Source organism: Amblyomma maculatum, chromosome 4, assembly GCF_055883805.1.
Source record: "Amblyomma maculatum isolate TAMU_Amacu chromosome 4, ASM5588380v1, whole genome shotgun sequence".
NCBI lineage: Eukaryota > Metazoa > Arthropoda > Arachnida > Ixodida > Ixodidae > Amblyomma > Amblyomma maculatum.
The window spans coordinates 177,992,741-178,013,741 of record NC_139347.1 but is presented as its reverse complement, the minus strand read 5'-3'; the positions used below and the strand labels follow the sequence as shown (position 1 = coordinate 178,013,741).

The 21,001-nt window shown below is 47.9% G+C and overlaps 1 protein-coding gene across 1 annotated transcript in view; it reads left to right on the top strand.

Annotated features, from left to right (window-relative positions):
* LOC146193559 (putative cytochrome P450 12a4, mitochondrial) overlaps positions 1-21,001 on the top strand; it is a 92,911-nt gene that overhangs the window by 14,320 nt on the left and 57,590 nt on the right. Inside the window, exon 4 of the mRNA XM_084600583.1 lies at positions 6,959-7,037. Coding sequence (XP_084456709.1) covers positions 6,959-7,037 — 79 coding nt within the window. The remainder of the gene's footprint in view (positions 1-6,958; positions 7,038-21,001) is intronic.

The following is a 21,001-nucleotide window of genomic DNA, read 5'->3' as shown; positions in this document are numbered from 1 at the left end:
TCCGCGTGTCACTTTCCTACCATTTACTCATTCCTGCATGCAGCTTTTATACACCAATTGATGTCAACCTGTTCTAAGCTGACAGCGCTATCCAATAAAATATAAGCAACCTCTGTGAAAATGCGACATGTAACCAATCTTTCTATCTCATTCTGACAAATGTTACGTTGGAAATATGAAGATGTTTATTAGGCAAAATCTACATGATAAACTGCGATCTTCGACTCAGTTGGAGACCTTAAACTTTTTACTCCAGAAGGCCGTCATGGCTTCCCGCATTTTGCATGACCTAACTAAGCGCGCTTCATAGAGCCGGTCTGCCTCAAGGTGCTACGTATATGCGCCGAAAGTTTCTATTACCATTTTTATTGGCTGCTCGCAAACCCGTACAATTTTTGCTGGTTTGTAATTTTCAATGGAAGAACACGCATCGAGTGTTCCTGTTGTGAAACTCTTAGCTGCGATCACAAGAATGTTCACGCTTCAGAGCGCAACTGCAGTCGAGATTCAGCGAGCGGCCGAGTGCGCTAATTAAATGGCCACACAAAAAAAGGAAGAAAATTACCAACCGCAGACGGAAACCCTTTCTTGAGAGAGGTTTATGCCATAGCCATAAATGTCGCTCGACTGATGAATTGACATTTCCAGCTCAGCTCGCTATCAGTGGGTGCCGCAAATTAACAATATCTTTATCGCCTCAGCATGGGCACGATCATTGTTTTCATAGATTAGCATCAGGTACTGTTTACAGTGAGAAAACAATGATGAAATCAAAAGTTTACACAGCTTGCTACTTCGCCGGACCTCTTCAGACTTCATCACCCTGTTAATAAAGGCGCCCGTAAGCTGACAAAGCTTGATTACTTCCTTTGCGGGGTACATCAAGCCTCCATTGTCTTTGGTTTTCATCAACCTGTAACTGGTCCAGTTGACTCATATTTCCTACAACAGGCTTTTGCACGACTGACATGTCGCCTCAAAACCATCACTAAATATCGCATAAATTAAGCAACAACCTGGTAGTGATAAACAAAACTAGGGGTTCTTAAATCTCTTTGCAGAGCCTCGTTAGAGTACCCGCTCTTTGCTACCTGCTTATTCACCGTATACCATAATTGCTGCCTCTGTCGCATATCTTTAGAATGCAGCCTTAAGCCACCGCATTATATGAAGTAGCACCCTACACATAGCTATATAAAGCCCCTCTTTACCGAAGCCGTACGAACGTGCCCTATGAGAGTATAGTGTGCGTGACTTGGGACCTAAGGGTCCCACTTTCAATAATTCCCATTTCACCCTTACATCTTATGGACTCTCTCTGATTTGGTAGCTCCTGCCACATTGAACATGTCATGTGTTCTCATTTCGCCAAAGGTGTCTGGCCATATCACCAACGAACGTGCCTCTTGCCAGAGAGGTATTTTTCCGACTTTCCGCCTACACAGCGGGCGCCGGATTTTCTGTAGAACGTGGCTTTTCAGTTTATCGCATCGACTCAAACAGTCTCAAGAGTATAAACAAATGTTGTATGTAGAGGCTCCTATGCTTGCAAGGCCACTCAGACTAGCGCTGCAAAATTTAGAACAAATTGTATGCTTATATAAAAAAAACGCTTCGTACCGTTTTCTGATATGTCCTCGCAACATAACCTGCGACAAAAGCTTTTGGTGCTACCTCATCGTGTTCATCTGCTTCACAACACATCGTTAAAAATCCTAGTTCTCTGACCAGCTCCCTGATAACTAAATAGTGTAAACAACGTGACGGGAACACAAGAAAAAGTACGACACAACTAGCGCGGTTGTGCCGTCCTCTTCTCCTGTGTTTCCGTCACTCTGTTTTCACTGTTAACCTATAATTAATCACCAACAAGCACAATCTGCTGTCTCTTGTAGCAAATTGAATGGCAGCTGATAGGGCATTATGCTTCAGCATCTGGACTTTTTACCTCAGCGCCGCTTTCATTTCAGAGGAAGCGAGTGCATTTCCACTCCTTGCTACTGCCTTTGTCTGAAGCGAGCTCAGCAGAGAAAATTTGAGGGTCTCTTAGATGTCTCTTGAGCGGAGGACGGCGAAAGCCTGCCCTTGTCTTATCATTTGCCTCTCATCGTTTGCCACAGTTCGTCATTTCAAGTCGTCCTTTGATATATTGGTCGTTTCTCAGTCATGATGAGTCTGCCTGCGTAGTCACTGTAGTCCTTACCACTCATAACTAATCAGGTTACTCATTTAGAATCAGCAGTGGTCATTACATGTCATCCTTTCATATATTGGTCATTTCGTAGTCATTAGCAGTAATAACTTGTCATTCCCAGCTATTATAGTCATTACCACCCATCGGTGAGCACTTGTACTCATTCTAATCAGTTGCGCTCATTACATATGATAGTTTGATATACTGCTCATTACAAATCATTTGTCATTATTACCCATATTAGTCATTAGCATTAGTCATTACCTCTATCAATATCTATTTATAACTTTTATTGATTACCTATCACCATCAATCATTTTCATTCTTAATCTCCCTCCTTGCACGTCCGCTTTTGCGACTGACACACCAGTGCACAGATTACAGCCACAGCTTCTGAGCACAGACTTTCGCTCCATGAGTCTAGAACGGCTTTCGCCTTAAAAAACAAACGCATCCCGTCTCAACGTTAACGTGCTTGCACACGCGCACAGAAAAAAGATTGCGTTTACCACGCAGACACGAGGCGAACGCGTCCAGAAAGGAAGCAAACCGCGCGCTCAGAGCCGGCGACCCCTGCGGCGACGTGTCCCCGAACAGTGGCGCCCTCAGCAGAAATAGCGGGCGCAACTGTAAACTCCCCAAGGACGCGCTTGCCCATTGACGGCGGCGCGACGCAGCAGGCCGCACCCAGTGCGCTTCCATCGAGCGGCCGTGGTTCCACCGCCGCATGCAGTGTCGAAACCCTTGATGCCGCTTGCAGGCTCAGGCAGCTGCAGGCCCATTTCTACCTCCTAGAATGGCAAGAAAAAGATCATCAGCGCTTCTCAATATGAGCACAGCCATGCTCTCAAGACGATGATGATAAATAGAATGTACAAAGTTTTATAACTGAAGATATACTATTTCAAGAAAGCTCATGCAGGGAACAGATGTTATAGGAATGCTAATAATCAAAGCGTAGCTAGCAACGCTGAGAAAGCTTGATGTTCATTCTTTTGCCAGAAACATAAAAACGAATCATATCCATGCTTACTAGCACGCAGAAGCACAAGCTTTTACACTCGTCCTATTTTCTACAGGTATAATGAATATCATCTTTGCTGTGCGCAAAACAATGTTGCAACTTAGTGTGGACAAAATACTCAAACTGGGCGGAAAAAAATTCTAAAGGTGCACTTCAACCGCTACAGTGCGATTAGACGAAAGCCATTAGATCGCAGTGGATCGCAGCCCTCCACTACTGCACCTCTATGTCCTCTTCTTTCACTCCGACCTTCCTCCCTTCCTTTACGGCGTGGTACATGTGTCCGCGCAAGATTGTGACAGATACTGCGCCTTTCTATCCCGTAAATCAATTTCAAACGCTGCTGATTCCTGCTGCACTAACGCCTCTGGTGCGGCCGGAGTCTGACTTTGGACTCCATCTTACCCTATGTACTAACGCCTCCTATACGTCTGGGTCTGCTTCTGTTTTCTGCGTCGTGTGGCGTTCAAAGAAGCGGCAAATGAAACTGCGCCTAGATCGCAGAAAAAATAATTAGGCCAATAAGTTATTCAGGTAAATAATTAAAATAACTAGTTCACAGGAGAGGAAAGGCGCTGTATTTGCCACACTTGTTCTGTGGACACCTGAATCGCGTAGTAAGGGAAGGAAGGAAGGTGGGAGTGAAAGTGGAAAGAGAAAAAAGGGTGCCGTAGTGGATATGACGTCAAGGATGTGACATCACGCAATAGGAAGTACAGCCGAAAAAAGGCATAGGAAGGGATTGGCGCGCACTTGGAAAGTACTAATGACTACAAGGGCTAAATAAGTGAATTTCTGTGAGATAGAGGATGTGACGTTACCCAACCGGAAGTAGAGTCAAAAAAGAGCATAGGAAAGGATTGGCGCGCAATTTGAAAGTACGAAAGACTAAAATGTTCAAAGAAGAAGTGAGTTAAGCTGCTAAAAGCAACCAGAAGCAACCAACAGCAACATATGTACTTTCGCATTACTCCAATGTAGATTCTGCAGTGCTCCTTATATTTTCCCCACCGTAAATGGGGGCGCCTCACCTCTCCACCCCCGGCACACAGGCATAGGGGACGGGGGCTAGAGCCTCTGCGACTGAAGGCTAATAATAATAATAATAATAATAATAATAATAATAATAATAATAATAATAATTGGTTCACAGGAAGGGAAAGGCGCAGTATCTGCCACACTTCTTTCTGTAAGCGCCTGAACCGTGCCTTACGGAAAGGGATGAAGATGGAAGTGAAAGTGGAAAGAGGAGCCGTAGTGGAGAGCTACGGAGTAATTTTGACTACCTGGGGATCTTTAACGCGCTGAGACGCGCGTCTTTCTCTCCCTCTTTTTTGTTTCTTCTCTGTTTTCTCTTCTGTCCGCACGAGGCAGCGGAGGTGGCCCAGCTACAGAACCAGTAGCAGGTCCGTGCATTTTCTTTTCTTTCTTCTTACAGCCACAACAGCAGCATCGCACCGCACACGTGGCTAGGTCTTCCCCAATGGGGCGGGGGCAGGTAGGTCACCGCCGCTTGCGGCGGGGGTTAGCCTGCCACCGAATGCTTATCTGTTGTAGGCCGTCATTGCACCCGCCACCGCTTCGATGGTGGACGACGGCGGTTGTTGCGGCGTGCGTCTTTCTCTCCGTCTTCCTTTTCTTTCTTCTGTTTTCTCTTCTGTCTGCACGAGGCAGCGGAGGTGACTCGGCTACAGAGCCATGGCAAGCCCGTGCATCTTATTTTCCTTCTTCCTACAGCCACAACAAGAACACTTCTTCGTTTCGCCTCCATCGAAACGCAGCCGCCGAGGTCGGGATCCAACTCGGCTACTACGGCACAGTAGTCGGGCGTCTTAACACTAATCCCAACCCCGGCGGGGCATCGACTAAAGGTTAACAAAGAGATTTTGTCTCTTTGCGGCCTCGGCCCCCAGGCGGACGGCTTGTTGCTGACGAGGGGGTTCGTCGCTCCGCTGCAGAGCTTCCCAGTTCTCTCTGCTATTATCTTCCTCATCTCCAGGGGAGCCGACGCTTTCCCATATAATGTGGTCTAGGATACCCGTCTCCACACATGCTTTAAAAAGACAATTTTCATGTTTCCGTGGCAGGACGTGAAAAGTTCATACTGGGATGACAAAATTTCCAGCTTGCAGTCGCCACCATGCCGTCGCTTCTCTATTACTATATTATTCGGTGGTGGCTGTAGTTGTCTGTTTATTCTATAATTCTCAACTATTTCAAAATATATCTGTGCGTATTCATCCAGGTCCTGGTAATCTAGTGGTTCTACAGTTACATGAATCGCCTGGTGGCACCATCAGCTGTTTTGACAGTATATTGTGCTCCTCTTGTCGCATAGAAGCCGCATTGAACGAATCAACGTTCAATGGCATTCTATAATTCGTTTATCGGAAAGGAAAGGCGCAGTGTCACTTGCCGTATCCCGCTATCATCCTCACGTTAGACAAGGGGAATTATGAAGAGCTTTTCAGGATGCTGGGTGTGGCCCAATGTTAAATCTCTATTCGAGGGGATACAAATAATGTAGGTTTGATTCCCGGTGGAGACAAGGCTTGTTAATTTACTTTTAACTCTTCAACGCCTGTCACCCTCTGCTTACCGCGTCTGCCGACAGCTCCTGCTGACAACGATGAGAGCTACGGGTTTTCGCCTTAAAAGAACCACACAAAAGGTTTGCAGTTGGACATTGCGCAGTTTTGTTGTGGAAGCAACACTATGCTAGTTGATGAGCCATTTCGCGGAGCCCCCAATGGGCCAAGCTGCGCATTGCGAGGAGCGAGTGACGTCACACGGAGCACAGCTGAAGAGCCGCATCCGACTCCTCTGCTGCGCGGTTGACTCAGTAGTAATAAGTAATAATATTAGTAGTAGTAGTGTAATATAGCAGTAGTAGTATTATATAGTATAGTATAATAGTAGTATATTAGTAGTATTATAGTAGTAGTAGTGTATAGTAGTTTATAGTAGGATAGTAGTATAGTAGTAGTTGTAGTATAGCAGTATAGTAGTATTATAGTATAGTGTGGTGCTTGTAGCAGTAGTAGTAGTAGTAGTAGCAGGAGGAGGAGGAGTGACGTCACACGGTGCACAGATGTTGCACCGGGTCCACCGGTGACTCCTCCTTGGCGCGGTGACTCAGAGGTGCCGCCGCCGCCGCAGATTTGGATGGCCATTGGCCACACCACAGAGAATGTTCGTTCAACATCGGCCATAATAAAGATCATCTTTGACGGCAAGTCTGTTCACAGAAGCGAGGAGACAGCGATTTGAGGCGGCTTTAGTAAACCTTTAGTAGCCAATCAATTTCAGAAATGTGTTTTTGTGGAATAAATAAATATACAGGAAGGGAAAGGCGCAGTATATCTCTCACTTGTTTCTGTGGGCACCTGACCACAAGAGAAGGGAGGAATGTGGGTGAAAATATGGAGAGAAAGAGAAGCCGTAGTGGAGGGCTACGGATTAATTTCGACCGCCAGGCGATATTTGTGCACTCATGTCGCACAGCACACTGGCGCCTCTTCGTTTCGCCTCCATCGAAGCGCAGCCGCCGGTGGTTGGGTCCGAGCCCGGAAGCTCGGGTAGTAGGGCATCTTAACGACTGCGCCACCGCGGTGGATCCGTAACGTTATGCATTCATTTGTCACTGCATTATGATCAATATAATGAAGAAAAACGTTATGCAACTGTCTCTTTATCAGCAATGTGTACTTACTACTAATATGTTTTCCATTTTCTTTCAGTCTTTACCCTATCATACCTGGCATAATTATTAAATTAAGGAACGACGTGATATTATCCGGCTACCAAATACCGGCCAACGTAAGTTCACATATATTTTTATTTGCAATACTTTCCTGTAAAATGTTACTAAACCATCACCTGCACAGCCACAGTGATTTAATCATTATGCAAGGGAAGCATTGTTGTTGTAGGACTATGAATTTATTTACAGGGAGACAGCTTATGTCTGCCTAAATGTAGTGGCGACACTCTAAGTCCCCAGGGGGATGTCGAAATAGGAAGGTGGGGAGAGGAGAGGGTGGGCAAACGTCCGCAAGAGTCCGAAGCACAAAAGCACAGCTACGAAGATCACGGACATAGAGGGCTATTGAGGGTGTCCGCGGATCGCACGACACAAATGCAGTAACATCCGGTAAGCCCAAGCCAAGTGCAGGGTCAGCTTTGAATGCGAGCACCGTTTTACGCGACGAACGCCCCAGCTCCGGGAGGAGCCAGAATAGTTTGGAAGGTCCAAGAATGAACGCGGGTACGACACCCTGGTTGGGTGGCGTTAGGACTGCAGGGGACCGTAGTAGACTGTCGCTTCGTTGAAACCGGGCGGCAGCAGGAGGTGACTGTGGAGAAACCGCTGCCTTGTCAGAGGCACGGCGGATGGCGCAGAGGAGACCGTCCGGGGACGGCGCACCGAGGTTCGTGAGCAGGGAGCCCGCGAGAAGCGGTCTCTTCGGAGAATCCGGGAGGCAGCAGGAGGGACCGCTGAGATACCTCTGAGTTGGCAAAGGGGTGGCGGGTGTCGCTGGAGGAGCGACCAGAAAGGCTGCGCTTCGAGGCTCGTGAGCACAACGGTCACGTGGGCTGCTGGCGAAGCAGTGGGGAGGACCGAAGGAGGAGCGGCAGCAGACGCGGGTGCGTCAATGCCCACGAACGGAAACTGGCAGAGGCCAGGAGGACTGAGCCCACGAAGGAGCTGCAGTGGGCCGCCGCAGTAGCCACGAGTCCGGTCCTACCCGGGGGCACACCACAAACGTGGAGGCAAAGAGGGGTGTGCCGCAGAAAAAACCAGGCCTCCGGTACAACACTGGATCAACGCCTCGAAAGTGGTGGCGGCAAGGGCGTGCTGTGAGGGTCCGGAAATCATCTCATCCATTGGAGCACTGGGGCAAGACTCGCACGCTAAAGCGACAAGGGGCGTGAAGGACGTCACAGGAGCGGCCACCGCAGTGACAGGAGTGCTGGCAGAAGCCAGCGAGCTGGGGCCAGGATGGCCCGGAGACTGCACCACAGAAGACTGGAGCGCGACAGGACCGTGGCTCCTAAGGGGGCGAGCAGGACGCGCAAACGCAAGAGGGAGGATGCAGACCAACGAGTGCGGGGCGAGAGGGGGAGCGCACGTGCTCGCCGGAGTGAGTGAGTGAGTGAGTGAGTGGGTGAATGAGTCAGTGAACTTTATTAACTGCTCGGGGATCTTTTTCTTTGCCTCTTCAGCCAAGGGTGACGAGCGGTTGGCGCCCGCAGTCCAGGTCACCACTGGCTTTCGTCAGTTTGCGAGCTCTTGTGACCAGGTAGAGCTGAGCCTCCGGGTCAGGGCTGGCCAGCAAAGCCTCCCACTGTCTTTCATTTGGGTTGGTTGGTTGGTTGGTTCATAGTTTTCAATTTTTTGTAGTTGATGTGAGCTGCATTTCCATGTTATGTGGTACAGGGTAGGGGTCCTTCCGTACCACGGGCAGCCGTCTCTGAATGTCGTGGGATGCATCATGTCTAATATCTGCAAATTAATGAAGGTGCCCGTCTGTAGCCGCCTCAGATCTATGGCCTCCTCGTTGCTGAGCTTTTTATGCTGCTCCGGATATACTTTCCGCAAGCCTCTGTAGTGTTGTAGTATTGTTGTGTAGTCAGGGTCAAGCAGAATCAGGTCCTCTGGAGCGAGACTGTTGGGCACACGGTAGCTTGTATGTGCTTGGGTTACCCTGTCTGCGTAAAAATGCCCGTGATACCTGCATGCCCCGGAATCCACACTAGTGTTCGAGTGTATTGTTTTGTTGGCTCGCTTGTGGAAGTAAGGATTTCGTGCGCTACCTGAGATAATTTACCCCGTTGAAAATTTCTGCACGCGGATTGAGAGTCCGACAGTATCGTCAGACTCTCTCCCGTTTCTCTTCCTTGCCTAATGGCCAGTGCGATAGCCACTTCCTCTGCCTCCGTGACCGTACAGTTTTGGATCAAGGCGCTAACTACTTCCCGGTCTTTGCAGTCTGTGACCGTGGCTATCGCCCTCTTTGCGTTGGTTTCGTATAAGGCTGCGTCGGTGCACCTTGACGTGTCTTGTAGGCCATTGTTTTATCATAATACTCTGCCATTGCTTGCCTCCTTCCCGGGTGTAGGCGGAGGTCCATGTTTCTTGATATGGGCCGAACTCGGTACCAATTTCTGACTTCCCGCGATACCTCTGTTGTCTTGTTAAAAGCCTGTAGGTGTGTGCTATATCCCAGTCTTTCCAACACCCGTCTTCCCGTCCTCGTTTGTAAAAGTCTGTTTAGCTGTGACTTGATTTGGGCTTCTGCTAATTCTTGTATTGTATAGTGTAGGCGCACAGCTGCTAGCTTGTGGTTTGGTGTGTTCTTGGGGAGCTTGACTGCGGTCTTGATCGCCATTTTGATGATGGCGTCCGCTCTGTCTTCCTCTCCTTTGGTCATATTGAAGTAGGGTAGAGCCACGGCCGCTCGTTGCGGCCTGCTGCGTCGCGCCGCCGTCAATGGGCTAGCGCGTCCTTGGGGAGTTTACATTTGCGCCCGCTATTTCTGCTGAGGGCGCCACTGTTCGGGGACACGTCGCTGCCGGGGTCGCCGGCTCTGAGCGCGCGGTTTGCTTCCTTTCTGGGCGCGTTCGCCTCGTGTCTGCGTGGTAAACGCAAACATTTTTCTGTGCGCGTGTGCAAGCACGTTAGCGTTGACACGGGATGCGTTTGTTTTTTAAGGCGAAAGCCGTTCTAGGCTCATGAAGCGAAAATCTGTGTGCAAAAGCTGTGCCTGTAATCTGTGCGTCGCATCTGTGCACTGGTGTGTCAATCGCAAAAGCGGACGTGCAAGGAGGGAGATTAAGAATAAAAATGATTGTAGGTGATAGGTAATGAGTTTAATAAAAATTATAAATAGACATTGATAGAGGTAATAACTAATAATGATTAATAATGAGTACAATGATTTGTAATGACGAGTATATCAAACTACGACATGTAATGACCGGAATTGATTAGAAATTAGTAAAAGTGCTTAGCGGTGTGTGGTAATGACTATTATCGCTAGGCATGACTCATCATTACTGTTAATGACCACGAAATGACCAATATGTGAAACGACATCTAATGACCACTGCTGATTCTAAATGAGTGACCTGCTTAGTTATGAGTGATAAGGGCTACAATGACTACGCAGGCAGACTCATCATGACTGGGAAACGACCAATATATAAAACGACGACTTGAAATGATGAACTGTGGCAAACGATGAGAGGTAAACGATAGGAGAAGGGTAGGCTTTCGCCGTCCTCCGCTTAAGAGACATCTAAGAGACCCTCTAATTTAATCTGCTGAGCTGACTTCAGGCAAGGAGCAGCGAGGAATGCAAATGCACTCCCTTCCTCTAAAATGAAAGTGGCACTGAGGTTAAAAAGTCCAGATGCTGAAGCATAATGCCCTATCAGCTGCCATTGAAGTTTGCTACAAGGGCTAGCAGATTGTACTTGTTGGTGATTAATTATAGGTTAGCCGTGCAAACAACGTGACGGGAACACAGGAGAAGATAACACAACCGCGCTAGTTGTGTCGTCCTCTTTTCCTGTGTTCCCGTAATGTTGTTTAACCTATTTAATTACCATGGAGCTGGCCACTGAACTACGATTTTTAACGATGTGTTGTGAAGCAGATGAACACGATGAGGTAGCACCAGATGTTCTTCTCGCAGGTTACGTTGCGAGGATATATCTGAAAAAACTATGAAGGGTTCTTTTATATAAACGGGCAATTTGTTCTAAATTTTGCCACGCTAGTTTGAGTGACCTTGCAAGTAGAGGAGCCTGCGCATACAACATTTGTTTATACTCTTGAGACTGTTTGAGTCGATGCGACAAACTGAAAAGCCACGTTCCACAGAAAATCCGGCACCCGCTCTGTCGGCGGAAAGTCGGAAAAGAACCTCTGTTAATAGGCACGTTCGTTGGTGATATGGCCAGACACCTTTGGCGCAATAAGAACACATGGCATGTTCAATGTGGCAGGAGCTTCCAAACCAGAGAGAGTCAATAACATGTAAGGGTGAAATGGGAATTATTGAAAGCGGGACCCTTAGATCCCAAGTCAGGCACACTATACTCCTATAAGGGCACGTTCGTACGGCTTCGGTAAAGAGGGGCTTTATATAGCTATGTGTAGGGTGCTTATATAGCTATGTGTAGGGTGCTATTTCATATTGGCTTAAGGCTGCATTCTAATGATATGCGACAGAGGCAGCAATTACGGGGTACGGTGAATAAGCAGGTAGCAAAGTGCGGTCGCTGTAACGAGGCTCCTCAAGGAGGTTTAAGAACCCCACGTTTTGTGTATCACTACCAGGTTGTCGCTTATTTTATGCAATATTTGGTAATGGTTTTGAGGCGACATGTCACTCGTGGAAGAGCCTGTTGCAAGAAATATGAGTCAACTGGACCAGTTACAGGTTAATGAAAACCAAGGACAATGGAGGCTTGATGTACCCCGCAAAGGAAGTAATCAGGCATAGTCAGCTTACGAGCACCTTCATTAACAGGATGATGAAGTCTGAAGTGGCCCGGCGAAGTAGCAAGCTGTGTAAACTTTTGATGTCATCATTGTTTTGTCACTGTACAGAGTACCTGCAGCTTATCTATAAAAACAATGATCATGCCCATGCTAAGGCGCTATGCAAGATATCGTTAAGTTGCTGCCCCCACTGATAGCCAGCTGGGCTGGAAATGTCAACTCAACTGTGGAGCGATGTTTATGGCTACGGCATAAACCTCTCTCAAGAAAGGTTTTCTATCTGCGATTGGTAATTTTCTTCCTTTTAAATAAGCGTAGTCGGCTGCTCGCTGAATCTCGGCTGCAGTTGCGCTGACACGTGAACATTCTTGTGATCACAGCTAACAGTTTCAAAACAGGAACACTCGATGTGTGTTCTTCCATTAAAAATTATGAACCTGCAAAATTGTATGGGTTTGGGGGCAGCCAATAAAAATAGTAATAAAAACATTCGGTGCATATACGTAGCACATCGAGACAGACCGGCTCTATCAAGCGCGCTTACTTTGCCCGGTCATGCAAAATGCTGGAAGCCATGACGGATAGCGTTCTGGCACACAGCGTTTAAGGTCTCCAACTGAGTCGAAGATCCTAGGTTATCATTTAGATTTAACATAGTAAACATCTTCATATTTCTACTGTAACATTTGTCAGAATGAGATAGAAATGTAGGTTACATGTCGCATTTTCACGGAGGCTGCTCATAGAAGCACAATTTTTTTATTGGATAGCGCTGGCCGCTTAGAACAGGTTGACATCAATTTGTGTATAAAAGCTGTATACAGGAATGAGTAAATGGTACTAAATGACACACGGAATTCGCGATATAGTTAATTATGTGGTTATGCATTAGGCTACCGTGCCAGCTGAACAGCTTCGAATTGTTCACAGCCGGGTCACATTTTCATGCGACAAACAACTGGATCCGAATACAACATCACGATAACGCGAGCTCGCCAGTCGAGCGGCCTTGAACAACCGTCTCTAAATTTTTCGGGGTACACTCCAGTATACATCCTTGCCGAGCAAGCGACTAGTGCTGACATGGTCACACTAGACATGACAGTATATACTAATTCGCGTTGCCAAATTGTGTGAAGCGGAGTTCTTATATCCTTAAAATAAAAGGCTTCTACCACGCCGACGCCTCCCTCAAAGCGCAGCCAGGAGCAGCTCTCCGCGCGCGGCTGGATGGGATGGATGGATGGAATATAGGAGCGTCCCCTTTGAAACGGGGTGGTAGCAGTAGCTATCATGCTCATTTTTCTCCCTATATCTTAATTACTGATTTAGAATGGTTAACTAAACCATCATTCTATTTAATAAATTTTGTTCCTACATTACTAACATTATGTCACTTCTCTGCTTTTAAGCCACCAATCTTCCAGTCGTTTTTTGCTAATTTCCACCGGCGGTTTATTCACCCGGCCATTGTTATTTCTAAACCCCAGAGCTTCAGGAACAGTGATTGCGCCTGCACCAACTTCCGGATGGATCCCATTACATTCGAGTATAATATGGGCAATTGTTTCACTGGAGTTTCCACATACAGCACATGCGTCATCTCCATTGTTAAATTTCTTTTTGTAGCTGCGTGTTCTAAGGCACCCTGATCTAGCTTCAAAAAGTAGGGCGCTGCTTCTTGAGTTATCAAAGAAATCTTCCTTCCTGATCTGCATTTTCCAGTTTCGGTATAATTCCACACTCTGTTTCTTTTCCATCGAATTTATTCAATTTTTACCTTCTGTGTTTTTCACCTGTTGCTAAATGCTCTTTATTTCTCCGTCCTTGTTACTAGCATACTTACTAGTTAGTTTCGTAGTTCTTTTCCTCCATTGTGAGTCAACGTTTTTTAGGTACAGGTATTTAAATACTTTAGCTGCCCATCTGTTACTGTCCAATTTCCTCAGGCGTTCCTCATATAATATTTTACTCTGAGCTTCCCGTACTTCGAAAGATGCCCAGCCCATATCTCCCTGTACCGCCTCATTTGTAGTTTTGCCGTGGGCACCTAGTGCTAATCGTCCAACGGATCTCTGATTTGTTTCTAATGTCGACTGTACCTCTGATTTTAGGCACAAAACTACATTTCCGAAAGTAAGTCCGGGCACCATAATTCCTTTCCAAATACCCCTCAAAACCTCATACCTATTGTATCCCCACAATGCCTTATGCTTCATTACCCCGGCATCCCTTTTCCCTTTGGGCTTAACTGATTGCTCATGCTTTCCAATGTATGCCAATCCTTCGTTTACCCATACCCCCAGATACTTATATTCTGCTACTCTAGGTATTTCAAGGCCGTGTATTTTAAGACCCTGATCAGTTGAGCCGTTGAAAATCATCCGACCCGACTTAACTGCGCTGAAACTGAAGCCTAGAGCGTCCCCTTTGTCTCCGCAATACTTAACTACAGTTTGCAATTCTTCCAGACTCTCAGCTAGCAGCACAATATCGTCTGCATACATCAGACCGGGGAGGCGCTGCTCTACCGCCTTTCCACCTAATCTATATGAAAGGTTAAATCCTAGGTTGCAGTCTTGTATCCTCCGTTCTAGGTTTATCATATAAAGCATGAACAGCACCGGTGATAGAGGACAGCCTTGTCTTAATCCTTTGCATACTTTGATATCCTCCGTACTTCTTATCCCTTCTCACGTAATTTCTACTTTGTTATCCCGGTATATTTCCTGTAGGAACTCTATTATCTCATAACCGATACCTTCTTCTTTTAATATGTTCCACAGGAGTTCCCTGCTTACGTTGTCGTACGCCCCGTTTATGTCCAGGAAGGCCAAATACAAAGGTCTATTTTCCACTCTAGATATTTCGATACATTGGGTAAGCACGAACAGGCAATCATCTAAGCACCTACCATTTCTAAAGCCGTTCTGAAGTTCTCCCAGTATCTTGTTACTTTCAACCCATGCTTGCACCTTTAATTTCACCGCCTGCATGGCTAACCTGTACATAACAGATGTTATGGTAATCGGCCTGTAGGATTTTATGTGCATCCTGTCTCCTGTCCCTTTAAAAATCAAATTCATTTTACTCTGCCGCCAGCTGTCCGGAATTTGCTTATTCGTTATTACTGTTTCCAGAGCTTTTAACAAGGTTTCCGTACTTTTTGGACCGAGTTCATTAATCAGCTTGATCTGAATTCCATCTATTCCTGTAGATGTGTTTTTAGGAATATTTTTTTCTGCCTTTTTCCAGTTTAGATTGGTCAGTTCTAAGCTGCTTTGTATTCTGCTACCTTGTGTTGCTTCCTGATTTGCGGAGATTACCCTATCGTCGCTCTTAAATGACTCGGCTATAACTGATGTAATGTAGTTCACTGCGTTATCTCCCTTTAAACAATTTCCCTCGTTATCTTGAATCCGATCCTGCTTTCTTTGATTCTTCTTCCCTAGCCAGCTTATATGGTTCCAGAATTTTCTTGCTCCGCCTCTAGAGGCCTCGTGTATATCAGCCATCCGGCGATCGGTGGACTGTCTTATTTTACTTTGGACGAGGGCCTGCACTTGGAGTTTTTTTTGTTGATATGATTCCCATTTTTGGTCGATTTCCTCCTGAGATACCTGTGCTTTCTTTGCCATTCGGTGTTCCCTTGAAGCAGCCCGTCGTTGTTCAATAGCTTCCCCGATTTCCTTATTCCACCAGCTCTGTGGCTTCCTCTTTTCATTCCAGCGGTTTGCTACTTTAACCTCCTAATTTTCCTCCTTATGAGTAGTTCTACCTGTTCATAATCCCAGTCTTCCATGGGGCTTTTATCTATTGCTTCCTCTATGTCTGCTGCTATCTGCGCTATTTGATCGTCGTTTAATTTTGCGACCCCGAACGGTGGCGCCGCGGCGGGGGCGACTGGATGTAGGCGCCTCCCGCCGGTTTCGGGCGACGTAGCAGGCCGGACCTAGTGCGCTTCTATCAAGCGGCCGTGGTAGAGCATACTCTACTCGGCTAATAACGATGCTCGCCGGAGCGAGCGCCGCCCACACCCGCTCTCGCCGAGCGCTGAGAGGCGAAGACTATTTCTTCTCTTCGACTTCTCTTCGACTTCTATTTGTTTTGTTTTCCCTTGCTGTCAGCATAAGATACGGGGTAGCATATCTTACCCTACAGATGGTATAAGCTCATAAGTCAATACTAATCTAAGTAGGCTGTTTTCTTTGAGTCCCCTGCTTTTGAGAGATGCCCTTCTGTCGAGACCCGTTACCTTACAGCATAGGTTTGTAGCTTGCCTATTAGAAACCCGTTTCTGCCGTCTACCTGGATGATGAGTCAAAGGATGCTAACTGATTAACCTGGGGCACGTTTTGACAATCCACTGTTATTTCTAAGCTTGGCTTTCGTTTTGGTTCGTGTAGAATAGTAGCTCCGATTTTTGCGGTGAATGCTTGAGGTCTATATTTTCGGCGTACTCTGTGACCGTGCTAGCCGCGTGCTCGAGCTCCTCCTGTATTTCTGCGTCCAAGCCTGAGCTCAGCCATATGTTGATATCGTCTTCGTAGAGGCTAAACTTGATACTTGTTATTATTTTGAGCAGGGGCGGGAGGTTAATCATATCTATGTTGCAAAGCAATAGGGAGAGTACCGAACCTTGTGGGGAATCAGCTGAACTACTGAGCCTACGCCAGCGACAAAGGCAACAAATCAAGAGTAGCCGTTCTCGTCAAAAAGAGCGTCGTGGCCACCCAAAATAAAACTACTCCAAAGAGACTGAAGTGGCACTTGTAGAAATGAACACGGGTGGCACTAACGGGCCAGCATTATTATTCTCACCTCATAGGGCGCACCGAAGCAAAAGAAAATATGATTCAGGTCTCTCTTCAAGAACGCTATCAAAATAGCCGGCAGAGCCCCCTAATAATTACAGGCGACTTCAATGCCGCGCACCAAGAATAAGGGTACAGCTAACAAGACCAGAAAGGCAGGCAGCTGTGGTACCCTAGTGAACATCCAACACGGCGCCAAACGGGTTTTAACCAGTCCTGTATTGTCCTAAATAAATTTCATACCGACATGCCCAGCCCTACATGAAGCTTACAGGTTATTACCGGACAGGTCATGCCGGGTATGAATATCAATGTGGGCGGTCCGCTCCGTAATTGAGGTAATACACGGCAGAGCATTTTTAGTATATATCTCGAATAGGACATCCCATTCCTGTATTTAGCTAAGACCGGACAGACCATTTACAGTATGCAACTCGAACAGGACATACCAGTCTGGAATAGATATGAAACCAGGCGGACCAGTACTGTATAGGGGTCATATATAGGGCAGATCGTGTCCGATTTAACTCAAACTGAACAAAGCCGCCATGAACGGAACTTTTACTAGACAGTATTTCCGCTCCTCAACAAAATTCAGGCGGATCGTGAAGCTAAACCAGAACGACCATATCGGAACATGCCTGCGTGTTAAATTAGCATGAAAGCATATATTTTGTCTGTTATTATGAAAGCATATTACCACAGTATTATCTTACTGGCGCCGCCTTTTGGCGAGCTTGAGAGACTGGCATACGCTCGTCACCTTCGGTCTCGGTGCTCGCCCGAAAGTCGGTTCCGTGCCTCATCTTGCCGGTGCTTTTGCTTAGTTGTGAGTAAATCTGCTTAACCAGTTCCACTGGCTTCTGGGACATTTTTGGTGGAGGTGATAGGTGCATTTCATGTACGAAGAGCCTCTGGCTGCCCCCTACGCCCATCTACACACCGTGGACACGACATCTGTGCACAAGGCGAGCCGTCGCTTGAGAGGCCTTGCTCCCGAGTGCGGTCCTCTTGCTTCACCACCGCGAACCACAATGACTACAGTGGCAATACAGACCATTCAGCTTCCCGTGAGTGCCCAGCCGCTGATCTGCCATACTCCACGTATGCCACGCCACTCCATGGCCACAAGTTTGAAGACGTTGAGGACTGGTTGACCAGCTACGACAGGGTCGCTGCGTTTAATGCATTGGACAAGGAGCGGAAATTGCAGAATGTTTATTTCTCACAAGAGGATGCCGACAAGATGTGGATTGAAAACCATGAGGCTACCATTACCACCTGGCAGGATTTCCGGCAGCAGCTGCTCGGAACATTTGGCAACGAAGCAAGTAAAGAGATAGCCGAACTCGCTCTACAGTCCCGAGCATAGCGGCCCAATGAAAGCATCGCCATGTTTATAGAAGAAATGACTCGCCTTTTCAACCGCGCGGATCCGTCTATGTTGGAGGTAAAGAAGGTGCGCCACCTTATGCAAGGCGTCAAGGAGCAGCTGTTCGTTGGCCTCGCACGCGACCTTCCATGTACTGTGGCTGATTTTACGAAAGAAGCAACAAGCATCGAGCGTGCTTTGAATCAGCGATTTGTACAATTTGATTGCTCTGCGAACATTGTTGCCGTAGAGTTCCGCTTGTCAATGGCCGGAAATGACAGTGAAGCCTTCGCGAATTTATCCGAAGCATCGTGCGCGAAGGCTGCAAAAGCTGCCCTCTCGGGCAACATCCACGTGTTGGTGGCATCTCGGATATTGCGCGCGAGGAGCTCCGCCAATCAGTGCCATTAGTACCATCACACCAGCCGCCTGCGTCACACATCATGACGTACAGCGACGTGTTGCGTACCCCTGCGCCTGAACCATAGGCACCCTTCAACCCTACTCCTCCCGCTCGTCCCCCCCCCCCAACATCCAGTTTCGACTGGTGTGCCTGAAGCTCGACCACCCGTTCGTAAATCACACGCGTGGCCCACGCCGCACAACCTGCCTTTGTGCTTTCACAGCGGCGAAGCCAGTCACGTTCTGTGCCACTGCCCGTACCGTCGGATGGGCTTGCGCGGAGTTTCCCCGGATGCCCCTCGGCCCCGCTATGACGAATGACCTCGGGACATCAACCAATACCTCAGCGACAACGTCCCACTTGCGTCCCTCCAGCGACGTCTGTCCAGGTCAGCATCGCCGAGACAGTTTTCCTCCGGCTGCCGTTTTTCCTTCAGGCATCAAACGGCATTCTTAGCGCAGGACACGGGACAGGAGCTACTACGCCTGGTGGTTTGCACTAAAAAGACCTGCAATATATAGCAATGACGCCACATGCACAGATCAACCAATCACGCCCCCTTCACCGAAACCGCTCAAGAAATCGCATTTCTGCCCCCAACAGAGCGACTGAAGTGTCACGAACACACCCCTCCCCCTCTTTCTTATATGAAATGCTTCAAGCTTGTGTATCAGATCCCGTTTACTAGCGGGAAGGTTTACATAGGCCAGACTGGCAAATGTGTTAACGACCGCGCCGCTCAACATTTTCGCTCCTTAAGCTCCGACAAGGGCGCTAGGCTCCCTGAGAACTGTGCTAGATGCAGTGGGTGTGAGCAGCGGCTGAACTAGATGCGGATTCTCGGCACAAGCATTGATAAGAAGGCGCGTGAACTGCTTGAAGCATTTTATATAAGAAAAAGGGGGAGGGGTGTGTTAGTGACACGTCTGTCTCTCTGTTGGGGGCAGAAATGCGATATCTGGAGCGGTTTCGGTGAAGGGGGGCGTGGTTGGTTGATCTACGCATGTGTGGTCATTGCTATATATTGCAGGTCTTTTCAGTGCAATAAACGAGATGTAGTAGCGTCTGTCCCGTATCCTTTCTTTTCTCTCGTGTGCATGTGTGTTTTTCTGCGCTAAGATTGCCGTCGGAAGCTGAAAACCATCTAGCCCGTCAACAAGTTCTTTTAAACCATTTCCTTGAGGCAGTCCGCGCCGGGATAACTGAAGGCGGCGACCATCGGGGGTAGGGCCGCCATCGATGAACACTATGACCAACGTCCTCCGCTCACCGATTCGATCACACATACCGACCTCCGGCCCTTCGCTCCGACCCTTCGCTCCGACCAACAGTCCGACCAGTTTTCGACGATCGCCGAAGCTTTCCTCTGACGCCCCCAATCGACGCACTGCACTGCCAACGAGTTCGACGACCTCTCGACGATCACAGAAGCTTACCTTCGACGCTGCGATTCGACGCGACGAACGACCCGTCAGCTCGACGATCACTGACACGCCGCACTTTGTCGACGGTGAGGTACATTCTGCCGAGATACCAGTCGTCGTTGATAACCACAACACGACTGCCCTTGTAGATACCGGCACTGATTTTTGCGTTATGAGTCATGGTCTTGCTACCATTCTGCGAAATGTCCTGACTCTTTGGCACCGAACCCCAATAACGACAGCCGGAGGGCATGTGGTAACACCGCTCGGAGTATACGCCGCTCGCGTCAAGATTCACCACGTAACTTTCTCGTGTTACTTCATTGTGCTAGCAGAGTGCCCCATGGACCTGATTCTCGGCCTTGATTTTCTTAGAGAAAATGACGCCATCATCGACCTCCGTGACTTCATGGTGACTTTTTCCACTCACCGCGCAATTTCCGATGAGCACACACAGCGCAGCAACGCCTACACAGGCAGGCCAGTTATCCGAGTGTGCAACGACCATGCCACTTTACCTCCATGCACCAGCTTGTTTGTGACAGTGCAGTGCAACAACCCTCCCCGCCTTTCAAGGCCTTGCGGAAATGAACGTGAATGTATTGTTAAGCCTACAAGTCTGCGTCGCTCGGGTGGTCTTTGCCTTGAGAAATAAACAAACTGAACTGATTTTCACGAACTTTCGTGCCGAATACCGCCATTTACTGCAAGGTACAGCTATCGCTTATTTTGACGAAGTAAGTACGCCATCCGCCCATTGCGCCCTTTCGCTGGCCAACGAGAACCCTCTCGAGAGTACTGGACATACTGTTCAAAGTGACGTGAATCCTTCTTTGTCTCTTACCCAGAAACGCCGCCTTCAAGCCATTCTGGATACTTATCGTGACCGCTTTGCCGTTACTTCCAAAGTGGGACAGACGACAGTAGCCAAACAGAATTATAGTTGATCCCACCGAGCGCCCTATCCGCCAACACCCCTACCGAGTATCGGCAAAAGAACAAGAGGCTATTCGGGTGCAGGTTGATGAAATACTCCGCGATGATGTAATCCAGCCGTCCACAAGCCGATGGGCCTCACCGGTTGTGGTGGTCGCTAAAAAAGACGGAACACTCAGATTCTGCGTCGACTATAGGAGGCGTAACAAAATTACGAAAAAGGGCGTCTACCCATTGCCCCGAATAGATGCCTCGTTCGACCGCCTCCGCCACACCCGATACTTTTCATCGCTTGATATACGCAGTGGGTACTGGCAGATCA